Genomic DNA, 24,476 nt, shown 5'->3' with positions numbered 1-24,476 from the left:
GCTGAACTGCACTGTTCTTCATACCCAGTTGTCATCAGGGAGCGGGATACAGCTGAAACAATAGTATCAGCTGTATCCCGCTGTGAATCCCTGATAAGGCTCATCGTCAGCACGCTGAAAGACAATGATGAGCGATGGCTTAACGAAAACTGTATGATGTCAGTGCAGTTACACAAAACGAATCTCGCTCAAAAGACGGCTTTTGAGCAAATTTTGAGCGATAATCATTGTGTCTAAATGGGCCTTTACTCCAATGCAGATGCTGCTATTTGGGAAGTACTGGTGAAAGCCGCTGCAACACCAGTTTAGCTAACTCATCTGGTCACCATCCATGCCCAATCTAGCATACTAAACATCAAGTATGTGGGAGATTATGTTAAGGTCTGATGAGACCGAGGGGGAACTTTTTGGCCATAATTCCGAAAGGTATATTTGGTGCAAAGCCTACACTGCGCATCACCAAAAGATCACCTGCAGTGAAGCACGGTGGAGGCAGCAATATGCTTTGGGGACGTTTTTCTGCTACTGGGACTTTAGTGAAGGTGGAGAGAATGATGAACAGTTCCAAATATCAGTCCATTTTTGCACAAGGCCTGCAGGTCTCTGCTAAAAAGCTGAAGATGAAGAGGAATTTCACTGTTCAGCACAACAACGACCCAAAGCATATCTCCAAATCAGCAAAAGAATGGCTTCTTCAAAAGAATATCAAAGTTTTGGGGTGGCCCAGACCCGAATCCCATGGAATTCAAAGCCGCTGCGTGTTGATTGTATCGCCATTTCCACTGTGGGCTCTCTCCTCTCTATGGGGAAAGATTCCTGCAGTGGATAAACGAGAGACAAGCCACTTCAATGAATGGCTGTGATTGGTTCAGTGAGTGCTGGCTCTGACTGGCTGAGCCACGGGGCTTGAGAACCAATCACAGACAGCCCTTCCTGGAGGCGGGGATTTTGATCCTCCAGTCCAGGAAGGGCTTGCAGAAAGCTAAACACAAGTGTCGGTGGTGAAGAGGAGATGCGTGCCGGAGATGACAGCGCCTCTTAGGTGATGTATTATCTTTGTTTTTTTTATACAGCTCGGGTTTAGTTTAGGGCTCTTACAGCAACTACTGTAAAAGTTGCATTGCACCACACGAAAACTGCATTTTCATGCGATGCAACAAAAAGGAAGACTCCATAGGGAAACATGGGCTATGAAAAAATCGCAAAGCTCCGCTGCATAGAGCATGCCACGATTTTGTAGTCTCGCAATGTTGAGGGCTACAAAACATCGGTAGTGTGGAAGAACTCATAGGAAAGTATGGGCTCCACATACATGCCATATGTAGCACTGTCGCATTCTGACAAAATCGCATGATAAAGTCCCCCGCGTGGAAGCGGCCTAACAGTCTGGTCAGAACGACCCAGGTCATGGGCAATTCGTTGATACGACCATCGAGATTCTCGCATTGTAATAATGTGCTTTTTCTCAGACTTAGCATGCTGCGAACTGCCCCGATTCTCCATGGTCAGCCTATCTATTAGATAGGGCTGACCGGCGAAGATTCGGCAGCGGCTCCCACATCGCCCGTGGACAGCTGGCCTTATGCTTTATATTATGTTAAAATAAAGCGTCCACCTGCGCAGGAAGTCTCCAAGGCCCAGACCCTCCACTCAACACTTTGTCCTTGAATATATTTTGATTATTTGAGGTTTTTGGCAACAGAATGAGGAAATCTACGGAATTAGAACTAACAGGGGGAGTTTGGTTCTAGTTCCTCATTCTTTGCATAGTCACACAGGGATGAGGGCTCGCTGCTGCTCCTACTTATTTTGCTCTTAAAGAACATTTTATACAGAAGCCCCCAATTTTTGTTTGTCAGACTCTATGCAACTTGGGCCATGCTCTACTGGACTCGGTATGCAGGGTGGTATTCTAGGAGTCAGACAAAGCCTAATGCATGGCAGCTGTACATACAGGGCTCATTCACATCGGTATATGTAGATTTTGGCCTCATAACAAACGGTGTATTTATGCCCCCATAATACATATATTCCCTGCGTACTTCGGCCCTTCTGCTATTTTTTTGCTGTAAATACGCAGCATATTTGCATTTGCAAAAAAAACATTGCAGAAGGTCTCATTATTTAGATGCGCAAATACACAGGGTTCCTGCCTATTCACTGCCTATGTTTTTGTGTCTGGCAGGCCACCATGAGCACGATTGCCACTGAACAATTAGTCTATTGCACGCTTGCATTAAAAAAAATTGTCTGTTATGTTCGCAATAAGCAGACTATTCTTTTCCATCCTTATGCAAGTTTTTTTACTTCCATATGCCATCTGGTTTTCACGTCTGCAGAAAAAAAAAAAACTTAAACAAGTCTATTTCTCTCTATGTATGTGCTGGATAAATCAGTAAAATAAACAATAGGAAGCCGTAGCAAGAGGCGGGATGAGTTGGGCTCTGACTCTGTACAGCATACAGAAGAAACAACCGCTGCTATAGCTGTGATAGCAGTTGGCTCAATCCTGCCATACCGGAGGGTAAGACAGCCAGAGACTCCCAAGCTGGATCACAGGGATAGACTATGGCCTCAGTCACATAACCGAGTGCAAGAACCAGATGAGACTAGGATATGCCATGATTTCTCTCACACAGACCATCAGCCTATGTGAAAGGTTACCCGTCTGAAAAGCCTTATTGTTCTTGATGGGTCCAAGTTTGCCCAGATACAAGCTGGGAAAGATCTTGGATGAAAAATTTGGCTGTGTGAATTAGGCCTAAGTCTTCCCTACAGGTGAAGAAAGACTCCTGGATTTTATTGGTCTGAAAGGCTATTTGTCTGGGGACTGACTGTGAGACTGTGGTCCTGTGGGGACTCCTCGGAGGCAGGGTTTCAGAGACAGTGGAACAACCCCCTTAAAAACACTCCTCCTCTGACTCCTTGGTGTTCAGAATGAAGAGTTATCGTATGTTACCTGGAAAGTCAAGATGCGTTTAAATGGAACAATAGTCATTTAATCTAAACACGAGCCAACAACAGCAATGAACAAAAATCATTCACTTCTCATACATCGTTCAGTTTCTGTAGGACTAAAAATCATCATTGACTCATTCACTTGTCGTTTTATTTAAAAACTTCTCATTCAGTGTGCAGCGTCCGAGGAGAGGGCCCCAGCCTAGGAGACAGTGGGGTAAAGTTTGGGCCCTGTCACGGTGGCTCTACCATCTCCCACCTGGAGGGTAACCAGGGACACGTCCAAGGTGCCAAGGGCAGGCTATTAAATAGGTTAACCCACTGGTAGTTTACCTTAGTCCTTTTGTCACTCGTGACGCCACCGTTCCATCCTCTGCTGTGAATCCAGTTGTTAGCAATAAAGAGTCCACACACAGGGGTTTAACTTTCAGAACCAAACCAGGAAAGGTTGGTGAAGCTTGTTTACTTGAAATAACTTTGTACAGTTCAGCAATACACACCAGCAGGAAAACAGTACAAAACACAAAGTGGTGTGACAGGGAGGATTCACGGGTAGGCAGGAGAAACAACAGTCCCGTTATTTGTGGGTTCTGGCAATACTCTTCCTTCTCTCTACCGATCATCACTCACATGTGCAGTGGGTTCGCTGCATGGCGGCTCCTCGTTCTCTCTGTCCTTCCCATCCATCAACACAGAAGTCTGGGTATACTGGGCCCAGGGCCTTCACAAGGCATGCGCTCAGCCTCTTCTATCCTGGTGCTCCTGTTGGGACTGAGTAAAGTCTCTCCTAACTCACTTCTTGCTGGAGTAACTCAAGCACAAGGCTGATGGCAAAAGATCTAAAAGCCCCAAAAGACCACACTCGTGCACCTTGCAAACACATTTATATCACATGACATACAAAAGATACATTTCCAGACAGTAACCCATTCAGTGCTGCAGAAATGCAATACACATCATATTCACACACACAGAAGACACTGACAATACAGTAAGCACAAGACAAATACAGTCACTTATGGAGGGGCCCCGCTCATTCTGGGCCACTACAAGTGTTTCACATAGGGAATGTGAAACGCTGAACTAGAAGAGTATGATTCTTGTTGCACGAGTCAACATTGAACCTGCCAGTCCAAACAGGTTCATGAGCGCAAACGAGCTTGTGATGACGTCACCAGCTCACACCTACAACTGAGAATCGTTCCGTGTAAAATGAGCGTTACTTAGAGATGATGCGCTCAGCTGTGTGCACTTGTGTTACAACCGTAAGGACAGTTTCACATGGATGGAATAGCCCTTCGTGCGAAAAAATCCACACCAAAACCTGCGCCGCTAACTTGCACGTCTAAAGTTGCTGATGCCGCTGGAGACGTTGCACGCAATAGATGTACTGCACATGTGCAATACTTATGGCTTTGTTGCACTTGCAGTCAATCCATTTGTCTCCCTGTAGATTAATGTGGGGAGATGAATGGATGTGACTGCGCATGCGCTGAAACCAGAAATGTGGCGCATGTGCAGTATGTCAAGTATGAGTGGCATTTTCAGTGGCTTTGGGGACATGGAGGAAGCCTGGGCGAGTTGGGCAGTGGAACCATCCATCAGATGGTCTGAGATCCGTTTACATGCTGTGTGGGAATTGCATAATAGTGGATTTTTTTTAATTTTGAGGATTTTAAAAAGAAATGCGGTTTCATTTATCTGTTTTGGGCACATAACATGTAATGAACATCTAGATACATTATACTGACTTCCTTTTAAGGAAGACTAGTGGATGACTAATGGTGATCCTAGTTTATGAAGCAACTAATTATATAGCTGGCATGACTTCTATGAGATAATTGTGTTCTCATGAAAAGCTGACGTGTTCCATGTTAGGGGTCTGTATCTGTGAGTCACATTACTGGCACTGGCATTGTTCATTATCTCCAAGTGAAAACTGGTAACTCGGCAGAATCTCGCCATGGCTCGACTGAGATACTGATTTGCATAGAAAAAAATATATTATTTTCAATCTAGGTCCAAATCGTTCAAGTATCAATGTATTTAAACACCTCTAAGTGGTTATTTGTGACTTTTCAGGTGTTACGGGGCAACTACTTATAGCCGCCATTACAGTTCCTATAGGGATCGTCACAGTCTTCACTACAGTTCTAGCTTTCTGCTCCTTGATCAGGACCATCACTATAGATCAGGTCGCACTTTAAGAATTTGCAAAGGGCAACTTTGCAGTGAAGAGTCAAGGAAATTTGTTTTCAGAACTTTGATCTTTCTGTCTTTATATGCCCGCTGGTTTCCTCCATTGGGGTTTCATGGAGCTCGGCTGCGGCTCTTTAAAAATAATGAGCATGCTGCAGGTTTTAATAGTTTTTCAGCGCATATGGATGAGGCATAAACAAAATTTAATTCCCATGCATTGCTGTAGATTTTTTTTTTTTTGGATTTCTATGCTATATCTGAACAGCATGTGGACATGATCTAAATTCTGCTGCTTTGTAGCTGTCGAATAGCTCTTGAATAACTTCAAAATGTTTAACATTTAAAGGGGTAGCCTCCTATTAGAGAATGACCACAACCTGTCTCACCAGCCTCCGCAATCACGGAAACAGTGTTGCATGGGGCGCTCATCTGTCTCCTGTAAACCCAGTCATGTCTGGCATGCGGTCATTCTCTGAGATGAAAATGGCCCTTTCAGGCTCTGTTCAGATTTCGTTATTGGTTTTGTCCATAGGTCCCATCAGGATGTCCATTCAAAATCCCCCAAAAAAGGGTGTCCAGTGGTGCCTATCCTGGCCATTACTGAAAACTGATGAGATTGTGATCAATACGGCTCTTTTTCAGCAGGTTTCCATTCATTTATGGCACTTTATGCTGGAAAGAATAGCGGAGTCCAACATGCTATACTTTCCAGATCAGAATGCCAAAAATGAACAGGAACCTACGAAAACGGAGACAAATTGGTCTCTATTTCCGCAATTTTCAATAATGGCCATTGGACATTCTCTAGGCAGAACCTCTTTTGGGGATTTTGAATGGACACGCAGACAGGACCCCTGGGCAGAACTGATAAGGAGGTCAGAGAAGAGTCTACGATTAGGGCTACATGGTGACATTTGGTTACTTGTCAGTGGTGGTAGAATTACAATACTACTGCGTTGCAGCAATCAATCCTGCGGGTGACCCGACATTAATAAAAAAAAATAGTCTGAAGATTGCACTCAATCTTGTAATGCCTTAATTTTGCCACCGTTGAAGGGCACTGCTCCACTTAAGGCCACATCCACATCTGCACCGGAGATGACCTGTTCTTGGAGTCGGAATTAACATATATAAATATAATATTGCTATTTCAGAGTTATGTCTTACATTCCAGTAACTGGCAGGATAATTACTTTGCATTCTTGTTTTTAACTAAACATGGCTTGTCTGAAGCTGTAGGAACCTGATGTTTCCATCGCTGACCTCCAAATAGAAATATTGAATGCTGAAGAACTGTGGTGGTTTTTAGTACCACCGACTGGAAAAGAGTTAGTAATGCTTCATGCCAATACAATTTTGGATCCTCTGGTTGTGCTGGATAATGGTACTGCTCCTCAACAACTATGACATGAGGCCCAATGTCTGACACCCCCCCCCCCCCCCCCCCGCCCTTTACTCCACCATAAAATGTATTCTCCCAATTTATCTCAAAGCTGTATTACCAAACAGTCAAAAAGCAAGTCAGACCTATTCTTAAAGTCTATGGACACCTTTCTTTTCTCTCCTATACCCCCTTGATTGCCTGCATTCGCTCCTGGTAAATACGGGCCTGAAACTTATATTTTGTCAAGTGGGTGGTCTCCGCTGCTCAGTGTCACTCAAACATGACGTCAGCCATTGACAGCGGTGGGGACTGCCCAATTGACAGAAAACTAGTGCTGGACTCTTTATGTAATGGGAGCTGTTTGTGCAAACGTGGGGCCCAGAAGCAAAAGAAAAATGGTGTTGGAGTCAGCGAGGACCTGGCTGCAATGGTACGCAACTCAGGACTATAATACATTCTATAATACAACATTAGTGCAAGATGAGTTATGCAACATAAGGGAAAATGTACCAACTCGTTTGTTGCAGGTGGGTGTTCCTTGTGGTGTGTGTGACCCTACGGTTAGCTTAGCTATGGGACCCCGTGGTGACATGTTCTGTCCTAGCTCTTTCTCAATTCACATTATTTGATCCCATTTGCCTTGTCCATTGCTGAAGTATCATATCCTCTTGTGCATGTAGCCTAAAATAAGATCTCTCCTTTTGGAAATCCCCTAAAAAAATGACATTAAAGGTATTTTCCACATTGTACAATCCCCTTGTGTTAAAAAGATTCCCTGATAACCCAGATGGGACCCCTGCAACCAGCTGTGATCTGCGGGCTAACAAGTGTTACATTTCCCTACAGCGCCTCCGGAGGGGAAATTAATCGTCACATTTATTTATTTTTTTAAATCATTGGGCATGCTGTGTCCTTCAGGGCTTCTAGAGGAGGGTCCTAAGTGGGAGTTCCTCCTCTATTAACACAGAATTCCCTAGTAAGATATTTTGAACATGAAGTTTTCCAAACTTGGTTAACTCTTTAATGTTCTACTGTGGCTACCTATGGACAGAGTGTTTTTCTTATATCTGTTAGCACTACACCTATTCTTTATATTCAGTATAGTATACTAGTTACATAAGGATCTCCTTAATGTCAGTTCAACGTAGCGGCTAATTATGGGCCTAACCGTGGGGCACAGCTATATATAGGCATGGAGAGGTATGCGCATCCATTACATGCTGTAGTATACTGGCTATGTGGGTCGAGATGATACACCCATTTATCGGTGTCACTTATAAATGCTGTGGAAGATTGTTACATGCTTTCTCGCACAAATATTTAGGTATCTTGGTGACACATTTGCTCGCTATTTAGTGTCAAACTATTTTCGGGGATGGAGTTGTAACGTTGGAAATTCATCCGTGACGTCTACATGCCAATGACTACCAGGCCAGCTGGCAAAAAACTGCTGCTTGTAGATGACTAGTGCATTTTGTATTTAGTTATGTATTTTGGAGTACATCCAATGTCGTAAGAGATGTTTGGCTGTCTATAAAGATGATCCATACCAGATAGACCATTGATTGACAGTTGCTTAAGTAGACCAGATTGTACAGCCTGAACATCTTCCATCTGCACCAACGGTGACCCATTATCTAGGAGATCATATAGTCAGCATTGTCCATGTATGGAAGTTTTATTCTATCATTTGACCTTTTTGGGTCGAGCGTAAAAATCACCCCAATGTGTTGCCAGTAAGCAGAATGGAGGCAGTAATTATCTCTTGACTTCATTGACCTCAAGCTGCTTTTAGCAAAATGAAATTTTACAAGAACCCACCCTACTGAGCGCAACCCTACAGGCCCTTCCGGATGTGCTTGTCTTCTCCTTCTATGCATACAATTACCAGCAGCTTATTAAAATATAAACCAACTCTATTTGGGCTCAGTGGCCCTTTAAATTGTGATAGGATACAGTTATTAAGATCATGTAAAGCCTTCGGGGCTGAGCTTATAGAGTTTACCCAGCAGCATTTTTCTGCTTCCAACTATGTTGCAAAGTTGTTTGACTGGAGGGTTTCTTTGCCTGCAGACAGTAACTGCATGCTTGCCTTTGACATTTGTGAGAAATCTATATACGAGTGCTTTTGTTTAAAGCCTGAGAGCTTGTCAAGAATTCATAAATACTGGAATTTCTGGAGTCTGTGTTGTAATGTAGATTTACTTGCTCAACAGACAATCAATAATGCTATGGTTTGAGGAAATCTTTGACTGCCAACTACCTTAACGTGTAACTGCTTTCTAAAAAATTTTCGAACATAGGAACATGTCAAAAATTGTTATCGCTGGGAGTCCACCTGCTGAGACTCCCACCAATTTCTAGAAGGAGCTAGCTGAAGCTCTCGTCCAAGTGCTCACTGTTGGCTAGCTGAAGACAGACTGTCGGCGACCTTCCAGTTTCAGGATATACCGTAATTCTGTGCTAAGACTGGTGGTGGTGGTGGGGTATATTACCTTCAGTTAGTCTTGTCTGCTGACTCTCCAGCTGCAGGTGATAGCATTGACCATCTTGGATGGCCAAAAACAGCTTCAGACTGCCTAATACCCACAGTCTATTGAAGGTGTTGGGCTACCAATGCATTATTCAAGATCCCTAGTTGACCAGGGCCGCTCATGTGATCAGTGCTGGCCAATCCAAGAGCAATGCACGGGGTACATTAGGTAGTTAGACAATTGTGATAACCATCAAGGTTAGCTGAAAATGGGAGTTGGAACTGGCGGGTTGGAGGAACAGGAGAGAAGTTCAACTGCAGGTAATATACCCCCTCCCCCTTCAGTCCCATGACAGAATTTTGTCCCAAAATCGGAGGGTTGCTTGAATACAAAGTATATGGTCCCCTCTTCAGCTAGCGTGCAGTAATAGCACTCGGACAAATGCTTCAGCTGGGTTTAAGGCCCTTTTACATGCAAAAATCTTGCCCAGCTGTGCAAACAGCTGCAATGTTCTGCTTAGGGCTGATGGCAGATTACATTGTTATCTGCCGACTCTCGTTGAGATGATAGCGTGTAGTCTATTGAGGGATAAATGTGTTTGCTTTATCTCTCAGTAGCTGAATGATGGATTTTAAGTTCACCTTAACATGTAACGATAATCGCTCACTTTCAGTCATTTGAATGAATTTTGAGCGATAACCGTTTACGTCTAAATGAGCCTTTAGTCTAACAATTGGTGTGGGACTTTTGACAAGTGCCCATGACCCACTTTTAAGTAACCATAGAAATCAGTACACTGTATATCGCAGGCAATAAACACTCATATGGTAAAAAGTAATATACTCAATAGGGTATGCTGAAATAATGTTACATGGGCTAACCATGCCAACAATGCCTATGTTTATAAAACATATATGGGCTAACTGTGTAGTCTTTGGCTTTCTTCGACACCGTAGAATAAAACGACTTCTTCAGGATTGATGGCGCACCCTCCATCTGTACAGAATATGTGCACGTCTACTTCATCATTACACTTGTAGAGAATATCATCAGTAAGGGCAAATGGGCTATTTGTGTCAGAGTCTAGGTCTATCAGAGGATCATCTGGTGGTCCAGTTTAACCTCATGTGGAAATTGGGCTCCACATGGAAGAGAGGCAGTTCAATTGCAAAACTCAAAATATAGTTCTCTCATTCCTCCCATTTACAGTAGCATACATAGAAGAGAGGAGTCCCATAGCAAAGCTATAAATGTATCCCTTATTAAAATGCATCTAGTGTATGGTGTCTGTTTACCCTTCTTCTCTCTATCAATGACCCAGAAGGCATTTTCCAACCCTTTTGTTTTTGAGCAATTCAGTTCCACTGGAGAGGGGATTCTTGAACTGGTTCCAGCCACCCAATGGAAAAGGGGTTTGGAAATAAACATTGCTGGCCCCCCTCTCTATTGTACTCATAGCAATCTCACGGTCTTCCTCTATGATATGTGCACCCTTGCCCCAGGGAAGTAAAGAATAGTATAATCGATGAGCCAATTTCCTCTTCTTTAACTTCCTGGTGGAGTAAAGAAGTCCTACACAGGTTTGGCCCTACGATAGTGAATGAGCCAATTTGAGGCCACTTACGTGAGCAGCCTACTATCTATACTTTTGCTTGCACCCTAAAATCTACCGCACCCTGCATATGCCTTTTCCACATGGATTTAGAACCCCCGCCCTCTGGCATGTAGGTATAGCAAAGGATTACCCGAAATGGATAGGTTGATAAACCAGTATAGCAAGTTATGTACTGCAGAGAAACAACTAGGGACAGACGTTGGCTCGAGAACACTTTCTACTCCGGCTCTTCAGAGCTCCTTCCTACCATGGAGCTTCTATACAAGTTTTATACCAGAGAAATGAGATGGGCTGAGAAGTTTCAACTGGTTTTATAACATTCGCTTTTTCTTGGAATGGACTCTGTGGTGTTCTGCACCTGCTGCTTCCTCTAGAACTAGCAAACTTTGTGAATGGATTCTAGGATGTCGCCGTCTCCCAGTGTAGACTTTTTCAGGCGGGCAGAAGATGTCTCACTGTTTCCCATTACCCGGATACCAAGACCCCAAATTCTTCTTTCTAGACACTTGTTTCCTCTGTCAAACAGGTAAGCTGTGCAGCCATATTGCAAATGTTATCAGTGTTTTCATATATTCTTATTTTGCATCGTGTATACCATATGTATACAGTGTGATCTGTATAGTGGCGATGTCAACGATTTGCAGCAATATAGGTAGAGCTGTAAAGGATGACACCTTATTTCATGGCATTTTAGTAACTGCTGGAGGCCAATCTGAATTGGCTCGTAATGAGTGACAAATTGGTATCCCTTTAAGGGTGGTCTCGTGCACAGGTTTTTGGGGTAGTTTTTGGTGCAGTTTTTTAAACCATAGTTAGAAGTGAATCCAGCAGAAAGGAGATGTAGAAGCCCTTTTTTATATTACGACTCAAAAAATGCCGGCACACCCTAGGCTTCCTCCAGTGTCTCAAGTCCATGCACATGAATCCATCACAAGATCTTTTGGGTTGCAACTGCTTTATGGTTTTGACATTTTGGCAAATCACTTGTTGGGTTACATTCACACTGCGCTTGGAACACTGTTCATGAGTCTTAATCTGGATGGCCAATAATGGCATCAAATCAGAGCCCTGGGCAGCTCTATGCCTGATAGCCTTAAAACTGTGAACTAGGCTGTAGGCTTTGGTCTCATTTTAGTAAGTTTCCATTGGATTCCGGGGGATAGAATAGTACAGTTGACTATGATCTTCTGTTACATCTTAGTTCTCCATTTTACTAACAGTAACCTCTGGAGTGTTCCAATTTCTGACTAGATGCTGATTTTGGCCATACAGATGGAGGCCTGGTTCAGAATCCCTGACCAGGGTCTCAAGTTGTGTGTGATTGTAGCCTTAGGTTTCCAGCATGCTAGTGAATTTGGTGCCATATGATGTATATTTTAGTCCATGGACAGCACACAGCGCCATTATATGGCTATCGGTATGAAAAAACTCATTGCATATCCTATTCTTGTCCTTATCCTGGATGAGAAATAGGATATGCTAATGAATTTCGATGTGCTGACTGTCTGTAAATGGGGCAGCACACAGACCGCTATCTGTGTGCTGTCCAATGCGAATTGCGCCCAAACTTCTTGGGGAACAACTTGCACACTTGACGTGTGTCGGAGACCTTGGGGTGGGTTTACGTGGGACAACTATCACTGGAAATGGTCGCTATGGTGGGATGTTAGTGTACGAACAACTGACAGCGAGCTTGTTGTTCGCGGTCACTGAAGCGCACTCCTCCTTGCAAAGTTGATTAGCGAGTTGTTGAAAGACAAACAACAACTTGTTTACACCAGACGATAATTATTCAACCAGTGACCTGAAATGAAACGACTAGTGAAGGAATTATTGCCCGTCATCCTGTTGGAGGCGGCGTGGAGGCGACGTGCACACGGAACAATTGTCACTCGCATTCGCTCGATTGAGTGATTATTCGGATGATGGGTCTAAGAGTGGCTTTACACGGAAAAACCTAGTCCTGTTTGTTCCATCATGCATGTGAGCTTGTTCTGTAGACTCTGGTGAGCTGAAGGGATAAGAAGCATGTCAAGCAACTGTTAAGGGCTCATACAGGTGTATTCCGTTTTTTACTTCGTGCAATACACAGTGTTTTTATGGATCAAAACTGTGCAAATTCCCTGCTTTTTGCATTTCTTTTGCGTGCAACCAATTGGCCATTTCAATGGACGAGAGCATTGGTGTTCATTTTTCTACGTGTGCAAAAAGTGCAGTAAAAACACTGTTGTACGCAACAGCTGATGCGCAAAAACGCACAGCAAATACGCTTGTGTGACACAGGCCTAAGAACGGTATATGGCCCCCTGGATTTCAAACTGCTAAGCCCAACTTGCCTAACTGAAACACATTTGTGACGTCACAGCTGTTTGACTGACGAACCCCATGTGTGATGACAGCATATGTTACTTGACTGAAATATTTGTGATGTCACAGCTGTGTTGTTTTTTTTGTTTGTTTTTATGAACATCCATGACTATGTCTGGCCCCAATGCACTGAGGATAGGTCATTAATAGGGTTTACCCAGACAACCCCTTTAGTGAAACGTTGGTTTACAATGGTGCATCCATTCCACAATCCTCTTTGTTACAGGACAGACCAATTAATGGATACTCTCTTAATTCACAGCGGGATAAAGCCGATACTGTTGTTTCAGCTGTATCCCGCTCTCTGAACACAGGCTGGCTATGAAGAAAACAGCCATCCAGCTGCGTTCTTCATACTCTGCTCGGAGCGCTCGGCTGTATAACAGCCGGGCTCTCTGAGCAGAGAACAGCTGGATGCAGAAGACAACCGGGGACACCCTGCTTGTCTTCTGCATACCCTACTCGGAGCGCTTGGCTTTATAACAGCTGGGCGTTCCGAGCGGGGAACAGCTGGATGCAGAAGACGAGCTTGGCGCACAAGGTGATCGCTCAACGTTTTGAGCAATCACCTTGCTCTGTAAATGGACACAAGGATTATTGCTCAAAAGACATCTATTGAGCGGTAATCATTGTGTCTAAATGGGCCTTTAGTATCCTTTTTAGTTGACAAGAAAGTAACAGATCTTGAGTTTGTCTTTTTACAACCGTTTTTGTTTAGTTTTTTTGGTTTTTTTTTTCTATTGGTGTGTTTTTGTCTTTTTTATGGGGGGGGGGGTTATTTTTTTTATTTTTCTTCACACACGATTTAAGCAGACAGAAAAAATGAACTAAGGCCGCATGCACACTGATGAATTTTTGCTGCGGAATCCATGGCGGACATCCGCACTGTGGATTTGCAGCAAATACCGTCCATAGCATGCTATGGAAAATTTGATTCTTCCTGAACATGAGCAGAAATCAATCGAGATTTCCAATTGCAGAGAAAAAAATCACAGCATGCTCCAATTTTTTATTTTTTGCGCGCGGATTCTGCATGGACGGCATCCATTGAAGTCAATTAAAACCATCCGGCTCGTCTGTAATTAATATTGCGCACAGGTCACAGATTCCACGTCCTCTTCTAACGTCGGCACAGGAAAAACTGACCTTTGTAAAAAAAAAAAAAAAAAAAAATCTCTACTGCGCATGTCTGCCAGTGGCTCGCCGCGACATTTTCAGTAAAGAAAAAAGAGAAAATACACGTACGCAGGGTCGCCGGCCATTGTCAGAGCCAAAATCCGCTGCAGGAATCCGGCTCTGCCAGATGCAGGTGGCCTAACCCAGTGCGGTTTTATTCAGTGATACATTTGCAGTGAAGTCGATCAGATCACTTAACATTTTTTTGCATTTCTAATGTGCGAGTGTTACCAGTGTCCTCTGGTTTTCACACTAATCAAAAACAAACAGAAGGTGAACAAATCGATGTAATTTAGAACTCCCACTGGATTCAGTGGGTGCATGAAAGAAAGCGGAGCACTGACACATGCCATGTGAGTTGAATCCGCTTTTTTAATGAATATTGACTTGAATTGGCAATTCTGGTCTTTTTAAATGTTTAATACACAGACCATCAGATCATGGAAAAAGGAGATCACACATCGACTTTAATGGGTCTGAGTTATGTACGTTTCAAACTCTGACATTAAAATCAGTCCTTCCTACCCCTTGGGTTTAAAAAAAAAATAAAAAAAATTGTACCTTAGCAACATAGTACAAAAAAGAACACTCCTAATATTTGCATCCCATTTTGATGGTAAATTTGCCCACCCATGGACCTTTTAGTCGGATGCATAAACATGGTGTGACTTGGCCAGAGCAAGCAGATGTTCCTCAAGACACGGAGTTTCATCACCCTGTAACTCGCTGTGCTCAGAACTGGGTCAGCGAGGACTGTGACACAACAAAGAAGTCGTCGACAATGCTAACTAGTTCCTCATGATGCACACAGAGCTGTTATTCATACCCGTGACATCCAAGTTTACTTTTAGCTCTTTGATTATCGACCCAGAAACTGAATCGCCTTATTACTAATCTAGAAACCGTCACTGAGAGATGCTGGAGAAGGACGTGACAAAGACCCATATTGTGTGCCCTAAACATTCTGTGCTTCCTGGATCTTAAGCATGTGCCGACCATAACTTACATCTCAAGCCCTCGCCTTTCACAATTATGCCAGAGGCTCTGTTGAGGGCCCCTGCCGTAGATCCGATACAAATTGGCGTAGCATGCTGTGTGGTTTTATCCAGTAAAATCCCACTGGGCATGCTGGAGACGAAATGTGCACCATTACAGTCAAAGAGGTCCACTAACGCGATTCTGGTCTGGCATTTGCCACATGCAGTATTTACGCTTTTTTTTAAATGTTCGACTCCAAGGATGCAAATAAGGGAGATGGAACAATACCTCTGCAGCGCCACCTATTGGAAGGCAGCATTCCTGCAAGTCAATATTAGACTCTTTATACAAGCCTTGTAACAATGACTGGGCTTTCAATTTCTAGTCATTGTTAGAAGGCTTGTATAAAGAGTCTAACTTGCAGGAATGCTGCCTTCCAATAGGTGGCACTGCAGAGGTATTGCTCCATCTCCCTTATTTGCATATTACCCAGAGGAACATTAATAGCCTTAAGACTCCCTCACCTTCTAGGTGCTCTCCCTAAGGAGAAAAGATAGCGTTCCTGACTCCGAGGATGGAAACGAACAATGGTAATTCACCATGTTGGTCTCTTCGACCAGCTACAATCTGACTTCTGATCCCAGCGCTCTACTGAAACTGAATTAACTAAAAGCCACTAATGATCTACTAACAGCCAAAGCCTGACAACATTAGCCTTTGCTACTTCTTCTTAGCCTGCTCTCTGTCTTTTGACAATGTCAACTACTCCTTCCTGTAAGAAATTCTCTCAACTTTTGGCTTAAGAAAACCTCAATAGTTGCAAAAGGTCAGTTGTCCTATTGCACAGTGACCTCCTGGGGCAACCTGACTGGGCTGCTGGTAGTGCCTGATGCTGCCGCTAGTAAGGAGGACACTAGTAAAACTAGAGAAGAATCAGTCAAGAAGGATGAAAAGGGAGGAACTGTCTGTGGCCACCCTTTTTGGGTGACATTCCCTTTTTGGGGTTGTCCTTCTGTTGTCCCTTTGGTGCTCCTATTGTCACTATCATTTGCACCAAAGCAGGTGAAACTGATACACAATCGCATATGCTTCCTAACTGGACAGATGATATCTCTAAAGCTTAAGGCTGCCTGTCCGCGGGCGTTTTTGCATTGCGTTCCTCGCGGCGATAATCCAACCGCGGGGAACACAGTGCACGCTTTCCATAGCGTTGCTATGGAAAGCGCAGCCCCCCCCTTTCCACAAGTGGAGAATCATAGCGATTCTCCGCTTGCGGCGGCAAATTGCAGCATGCGACGAATTGCCGTAATTCTCCGCGGTGAGCCTATCTGTCAGGCTCACTGCGGAGATCAGTCAGCTGGCTCCTGCTCCCTGGCGGCGGAAATCCGCCGCGGAATACCGCAATGCCCGTGGACAGGCAGCCTAAGTGACTTGGCCATAGGCATCACAGTATAACCCTCTGTTCACACAGTGGGATCTGCCGTGGAATTTTCCATGCAGATTCCATTTGTTAAACCTTGGCAGAAATCTGTGGCTCTTCTGTCGCAGTTTTTACCATGGATCCTCATGCAGATTTAGGCCTGTGACTGAGCAAAACCTGCATGTGGGATACTGACGCGTTTCCTTGTGAAGAAGTCACAGGTCCCTTCTTGATGGTGATCTGCATGGAAACCCGTAGGATTTTGTCCATTGACGGGTCTATGGGAGACGTGGGAGCGTCTACGTAGCGTTATTTTACACACTAGTGACTAATCTTGGGGATTCCGTGACAGCTGCTGATCCCCAGATGGTAACTAACGGGGCTTTTCATCTCACTTGTAAAACTGACACTGCTTTGGTGTCCATTTTATAAGGTTCCTGTTTTATTTCCGTTATATTTGGAGTACCGAATAGCTCAGTCAACTACATCCGGGGCTTCCGTTTTTCAACGCTATTTCCAGCAGCTGCGAAGGATCCTCCCCCAAATGTATCACACCGTGTGTACAACACCCCCCGTGGTCGTATGAATCTGATATTTCATAGTGTTCCTTGAGTCTTCAGAGCAATGTAGTTAACATTGTGTTTGTCTAGAGTTGGAAAACAATCCAACCACATTGTACTAGTATTCTATGCAGAAATCCAGATAATTTCAAAGGGTTCACTTACTTTTCTTTTAGCCGTATTACTTTTTTATTGATTTTTAGCTTTTTCTCTGTAACCTGTGTAGAGTATCTGTTGTTCATATGACTATTTGGTTCGTGGCAGAATACACGTTCTTGTGGCAAGACTTGTGGAAGGGAAATCCCCGGTGACCTAATGGCATTTCCTCCTTCTTAATTATGAGGAAGCCTGGGCTTCCTTATTTGTTTGCTATGGTGTGCTGTGATTGGTGGAGGTCGGGAACTGGAAGTAGCTCCACGCACATGTGGTATTGTACTCTGATCTTCTCTAGTTTGGGATTTGCACTAATAACACCTCCACTACTTCTTATCCTGTAACAAAACTTCCTTTCACCAGTCTCCTGCTTTGATAGCCTAAATCTGGTGGGTAATCAAGAAGTAAGGAACCAATGGAAGTGAGTATGCCTGCAGGATATGATTACACAGTTTGTTTATAGGCTGTTACTATGGAGACGCACAGATCAGCATAAGAGCTGTAAGCCCTCAAGTGGTAGAGGCCCATTTAGACACAACGATAATCGCGCAAAAGATGTCGCTCAGGTGATTTTTTTTGAGCGATCATCATTGTGTCATTTACAGCGCAAGATGATCCCTCAAGATGAGCGATCACCTTGCACTGCCAGCGGAGGATGCAGAAGACAAGCGGGGTGTCCCCTCTTGTCTTCTGCATACAGCTGTTCCCCCGCTCCGAGCGCCTGGCTGTTATAAAGCCCAGCGCTCAGAGCGGAGGATGCAGAAGACAAGTGTGGTGTCCCCGCTTGTCTTCTGCATCCAGATGTTTTCTGCATGGAGCGCCTGGCTGTTATAAAGCTGAGCGCTCCGTGCCGGATATGGAGAACAGAGCTGGACCACTTTGTTCTTCATACCCAGCTGTCATCAGGGTGCGGGATACAGCTGAAACAATAGTATCAGCTGTATCCTGCTGTGAATCCCTGATAAGGCTCATCGTTGTCTTTCAGCACGTTTAAAGGCAATGATGAGCGATGGCTGAACAAAACCTGCATGATGTAAGTGCAGTTATACACAATGATTATCACTCAAAAGATGGCTTTTGAGCGATGATCGTTGTCTAAATGGGCCTTAAGAGATTTTGTAATTAAGATGTTATGAAAAAAATGGTTGCCAAGTTGGACGTACCCATAACCGTAGACAGACTTGACTTCCATTTAGTATCACTGTGAATAAATAAGTCATTCAAACTGCAAAATCAATGATCGTTATTTTCGTGTTTTTTGAATAATCGCTTCAACAACCAGAAATTACTGTGAAGTTTATAGAAATGACTTTGTATATGGCAGGCTTTACTGGAGTTGAATGTGAAAAGGACTGAGCTGTAATACAAGACACAGCCTAAAGAAAAGAGTGTTATGTAGATGAGAAATTGTAATTGTATCCTATTTATGTAAAAGCCTGATCATGGGTAACTTCATAAGAATTTCTAAGTAGAAAAGTTAACTTTTTTTTTTTTTTTGAAGGAGAGACACTTTGTTGTCTCCATAAACATGCATACGTGGATTGGCCACGCATATATGTTTATTATAGAAGATGGAGGGGAATGAACCACTACCAGACACGGCTTATCTCCCTAGAGAACAAAGGATCCAGCATGTTTGAAAATATCCTGTGCCTCCTTTCCGACAATACCCAATAGCTGTGTGCGTGGGAGAGGGTCAGTAGGTAAAGGCCCATTTAGACACAACGAATATAATAATTATCACTCAGAAGCCATCTTTTGAGCAATTAATTGTTGGGTGTAAAGGTGCCCATCTTTCACTTTTCTGCCGAACGATTGATTTCAGTTCAGCATGAAATCCATCTTTCGGCAGAACAGATGATAAGATGGACCGCATGCTGTGCTCTGCCTGGGTACAGCGGATTACAGCTGATAACATTGTATCAGCTGTCAGCCCCGTGGCAGAACAAAGGGTGGTGTGTTCTCTGAATACAGATCCCGGCGGCTCACACGTTACTAATTGGTACTAATAGGCATTAGTACCAAGTAGCAGTTTATGCAAAAGCGATCTCTCAAAAGTAATCTTTTGAGTGATCATCTTTGTGTCTAAATGCATCTTAAGCGCAACCTTCAATAAGACTTTATTGTTTTTGAAGACCATAGAAGGCGTCTTCACATTTGTATTGAATGAGCTGGTGCAAACCTACAAACGACACCTAGGTGGGGAATGTTGTGGTAGGGGGTAGACCCCCAGCGGAATGGAAAGTTCAGACAATTGCTGAAAGCCATCTTCGGTACAACCTGACCTCCTAGAGGATTTGTGGTGTGGACACAGTCTTCCAGGCCCCAACAAGAATCTACTAGGTGTTCTGCAACTGCTCATGTGTTAAAGGGTAATTACGCACTAAGTGTGAGAAAAATCACCAAGCGTATGATACCCCTCAAAGTAATTGTAACCATTAAGTTTCTATTGTGAGAGGTGAAAAAACAAATTCTTGTTTTACTACAAAAGTGTCTGAGCGATGCTGTCAGGGCGCTATACACCCTGCTGGAATGTTATGGTGGCCCATCTGCCACAAAAGAAGAAACCAGTATTACAAATAACACAGGACAGCTGGTAAAGGGTCTCTAATCTAGATATTGCATTGCTGCTATATAGCATAACTATAAAGCCGGGCTCACACAAAAGATGCGGAATCCAGCAGTGTCCTCTGCTGCCATCCCCGTGCACCTTCTCTTTCTGTACTGCGGGTGCTTGCCGCCGGTCATGCGTAGTACAGATATTTTTATTTATTTTTTAAGATTTGTTTTTCTCGCATGGAATGTCAGTTGTAGATGGGCTGCGTGTCGGACGGCCTCCATTGACTACAATGACGTCTGTCCGTGTGGAGTCCGCAGCATGCTGTTTGCTGTGGATCCTCCATGTGGACGCCAATCGCGGATTCCGCAAATCAAATTTGCCTGTGTGAGACCAGCCTAACTTTGTTAATGCAGTGGACATTCAAATAAAAATGAGCTAGCCTTACATTTGTAGCTAAATCTACTCTGCACAGCTAAATATATATGTAAGGGAGAACCTCTCCATCCATACACATTAGCACCGTGCATTTGTGTGCTATCTCTGACTTCTGTCCTTGTCTCCCACAGCCTGCAGACTTGCCAGTACAACATGAACCAGCCCCAAACCGGCTCCTGCTGCCGGAAAAACCTTGACCCTCTTTCAATGAACGACTTTTGGTTAGAGGTTGAAAATATCAAACAGATGCAGGGGTCTGATGGGGAGGAAAGCAGTTCATCTGAGCCCAGCTCCCCAGAAGGTAAGTGACCTTCAGCCCAATCTAGCTTTACAGGGCTCTCTATTGAGTTATTTGTGAGCTGGAATTAAACTACAGAAAATCTTTAAAAAAACTTTCCAAACTTTCCTAGACTCCTGTCTAACACATTTAGGCCTTAGTCAGACGGGCGTTTTTTGCCGCGATTTGCGGATCGCATGACGGATGCGCATCCGCAAATCGCGTGACCGGTGCGCGCAAGTCGCCCGCAAATCGCCCGAAAATCTGCTCCTAGCCGCGTTTCATTAGAAACGGGCCGGAACTGTCCAGCGCATTGCACTCCATGGAGACGGCAATACAGCCGTCTCCATTGAAAGCAATGCGCTGCGGGCGAGCCCGGGATGAATTGTCGGTAAGGGCTTAAATATATAAGCCCTTACCTGCAATCCATCCTAAAATGTGTTAAAATAAAAAAAAATTGCATTCTCACCTTCTGCCTGCAGCTCCGGGCAGCCGTCCTGCAGTGGGTGTGAAGGGGGTGTGAGTCAGACCTGCCCCCTGATTGGCTCAGCGCTGAGCCAATCAGAGGCATGCCTCACTCACACCCATTCATGAATGGATGTGAGTCAGACCTGCCCCTGATTGGCTCAGCGCTGAGAGGCAGCAGTCACTCACCCATTCATGAATTCATGAATGGGTGTGTGAGTGAAACCGGCCTCTGATTGGTCAGGCTGTGACCAATCAGAGCAGATCATTCAGCAGGCGGGGATTTTAAAGCCCCGCCGGCTGAATAGTGCCGAGAAGCAGTTCAGGAGAACTGACAGCGGCCGCGGCTGGACTCCGGCTGCAGCGGAAAGGTGAGTATACAATTTTTTTTTATTTTAACACATTTTAGCATGAATTGCAGGGAAGGGTTTATATATTTAACCCCTTCCCGACAATTAACCCCGCGCACGCCGGCAGCCCATTGCTTTCAATGGAGCGGCTGTATTGCCGCTCCATTGAATTCAATGGGCAAACATCGTTCTTCTCTTCCACAGCTGTTACAGCTGTGGCAGAGAAGAATGATTTGTCTTCTATATGTTCTCAATGGGGTCGGCGCTGCTGCCGCCGGCCCCATTGAGCGCATATACAGAAGCGAACAGGAATCGCAGATCGCAGATAGGTGCGATCTGCGATTTTTTGTTCTATAATTTTTCGGACGAGCGCATAAAAAGCGCTCATGTGTCCGATACCATTGCGAAGCAATGGTTTTAAAAAATCGCCGGACGCATGCGCATGCGCAAATCGCGGCAAAAAACGCCCGTCTGACTAAGCCCTTACATAGTTTTCCAACTTTGATCTGATTTCATATTTGCTACATTACTGGTCAGATTTGTTTTCCGATGTCTGGGAAAACTGGGTTTAAACTTTTAAAATGTAATGACCTGTCATAGTGACATGATAGAATTACTGATTGTTGGGTCTGGAAGCTGAAATCCCTGACAATTGCTAAATAAAGGGTCAGAAGCGCCCAATCAAGGACTCTGCTGCTTTGGCTGTGATTGTCCAGAGGTGTGTGCGCTCATAGACTTCATATTTGGCATGTTCATTGCTCTGAGGAGGGACCACTAATGCCAATGAACAAAAGTTCTCATCTGAGCACTGTTTGCTTTTTTTTTTATGATTGGAGTTCTCAGCCCTTGGACTCCCATTGATCAATACTTCCAATTATGTCACTGTGAAATGTAGAAGATTTGTAAAAGTTTACTGATACTTTAACCTCTTGTAATAGTTATAAATGTAAGTTTTTACGCAGTTGTCTTTGAAACGGTGACATGGGTTGTTAGTAGAGATGAGCGAACCTACTCGGCCACGCTCCTTTTTCGCCCGAGCACCGCAATTTTTGGAGTACTTCCGTACTCGGGTGAAAAGATTCGGGGGGCGCCGTGGGTGAGCGGGGGGTTGCAGAGGGGAGTGGGGGGGGGGGGGGGGAGAGTTAGAGAGAGAGAGCGCTCCCCCCTGTTCCCCACTGCTAACCCCCGCTCCACCACGCCATCCCCCGCTCCCCGGCGCCCCCCGAAACTTTGCACCCGAGTAGCCAGGTACTCGAAAAAAGCGATGCTCGATCGAGTAATTACTCGAAACTAGTACGTTCGCTCATCTCTAGTTGTTAGCAACTTAATGCAAAAGGAAAACTCAGGAACTTGTACAGTATTTAGTAGCCATTGTTCGCTTTTACTGGCCAATATATTCTTTAATGTCGACATCCTAAATTTGCGCACTTTTGTGATTTATAATAGACAGCTCTACGTGGACCTTATTGTAATCACTAATAATTTCAAAAGGGTTGTTGATTCGGGGATTATTCTGATTGCCAGATTGGAGTCAGGAAGGTTTTTTGGTTTTTTTTTTTGGTTTTTTTTTTTCCCCTTAAATGGGGAAAGTTGGCCCCTACGTCACTTTTTTTTTTTGTCTCCTTAAGGATCAACATTGGGGGAGTAATGGGCTAAACTGGGCTAAACTGGATGGACATATGTCTTTTTTTCAGCCTTGCATGCTATGTTACTAAGTACCACTCAGTTATCCGCAAATTATAATGTTGGTTAAAGGCGTTGTCCAGGATTAGGAAAAACATGGCTGCTTTCTTCCAAAAACTGTGTCCCCCACCTGTGCACAGGTTGTGTATGGCATTGCAACTGAGCCCTACTCCCTTTAATGCTGCTGAGCTGCAATGTCAGACACAACTCTGTGACAGGCATGGTGCTGTTTTTGGAGGTAAGTGGCCATGTTTTTCTAATCCTGGACAACCCCCTTCCAATATTTCCCGTTAGGGAATATGAATGCTTTAGAGCAGAGTCTCCTACTCATTGACTGTTCCCTATTAGCCATAGAACCACTAATATTGGACAATTGTCAGAACATAACCGGTCACTTGAAATGTAATATCTGCTGGGCAGCAGGGATGTCTGAAGTCCACCGAACAGTCAGCTGATTGCTAGGCCGGCTTCAATTTAAATTGGCTTGTTTTTGTGAGACCTGCCCCTATGAAACCCTGTAAGCAGCAACTCTTGTACATTTTATAAGTTATTTTTGCATCTCCTACATGTTTAACAACGAATATCTTTAAAAGACGGTCACCATACTTACAGATTTTATAAACCGCCGCAATTCTGCATTATTACCCTTGGCACGCCAACTGCTCTACATGTAACGCAAATGGAAAAAGTTTAGTACCGTGTTAGCCAGTATAGCAAAATGTGATTGTTCTCAGTAAGAGAAACCAAGTAATCTTGCAGATATGATACCTTTTAAGAAAGAGGATTGTTTGAGACCTGGACTGTGGAAAAACAGATTAAAGATAAAGGAACATATGTTAATATGTGGGGACCCCATAGGGAAGTAGATTGAGATGGGGCACATGTTGTGGTAAGTGGTAACCGTCTTTACTTGGCAGCAGAATCTGCGTTGCAGTCTCTAACTTGACACAATTTCAGAACCCTGCAACACTATTTCAATACTTGGCAGTGCTGACTCTCTAGAACTTGGCAACACTGTCTCAGCTTATCAGCTCTTGCGAGATGAAGTTACAGTCTCTATGGACACACGCACATGCACACGCACACACGCGCGCGCGACAGCTCACATTGTTATGCAATCTCAGTCTCTATGATAGGCTTCTTTTCCCAGGAAGCAGGTCAACGACCGGAGCTCACTCAGCTTGACGGTCCAACTTACCTGCCATTCCCAGGCTCTAAGGCTTCTTCGCAGCACACACCTTTTGGCTGCACCCAACCTCTCCTCAATGGGCTCCAGGGCTTCTTTCATGGCTCATGACTCAGACCGCACCCAAACTTGCACAAACCTTGTACTTGCTTGCGTACTCCACTACTGCGGCAACAACAGAATCTCATTTGTGTGCCACACCTGACTGTTTGTACCAAACACAGGCACTAAACTGC

The 24,476-nt window shown here is 44.2% G+C and overlaps 1 protein-coding gene across 2 annotated transcripts in view; it reads left to right on the top strand.

Moving 5' to 3' along the window:
• Nucleotides 1–24,476, top strand: part of ARHGAP40 (Rho GTPase activating protein 40) — a 48,579-nt gene that overhangs the window by 3,911 nt on the left and 20,192 nt on the right. Inside the window, exons 1-2 of one of the 2 annotated variants that reach the window (XM_066587341.1) lie at nt 10,585–11,156; nt 20,411–20,580. In XM_066587341.1, coding sequence (XP_066443438.1) covers nt 11,023–11,156; nt 20,411–20,580 — 304 coding nt within the window. In that variant the 5' untranslated portion in view covers nt 10,585–11,022. Of the gene's footprint in view, nt 1–10,584; nt 11,157–20,410; nt 20,581–24,476 lie in introns of those variants that run through there. The other variant, XM_066587342.1, reaches the window with a different exon arrangement.

Source organism: Eleutherodactylus coqui, chromosome 13 (genome assembly GCF_035609145.1).
Source record: "Eleutherodactylus coqui strain aEleCoq1 chromosome 13, aEleCoq1.hap1, whole genome shotgun sequence".
NCBI classification, from domain to species: domain Eukaryota; kingdom Metazoa; phylum Chordata; class Amphibia; order Anura; family Eleutherodactylidae; genus Eleutherodactylus; species Eleutherodactylus coqui.
The sequence above is the reverse complement of the archived record's forward strand: the minus strand, read 5'-3'. Positions and strand labels throughout refer to the sequence as shown.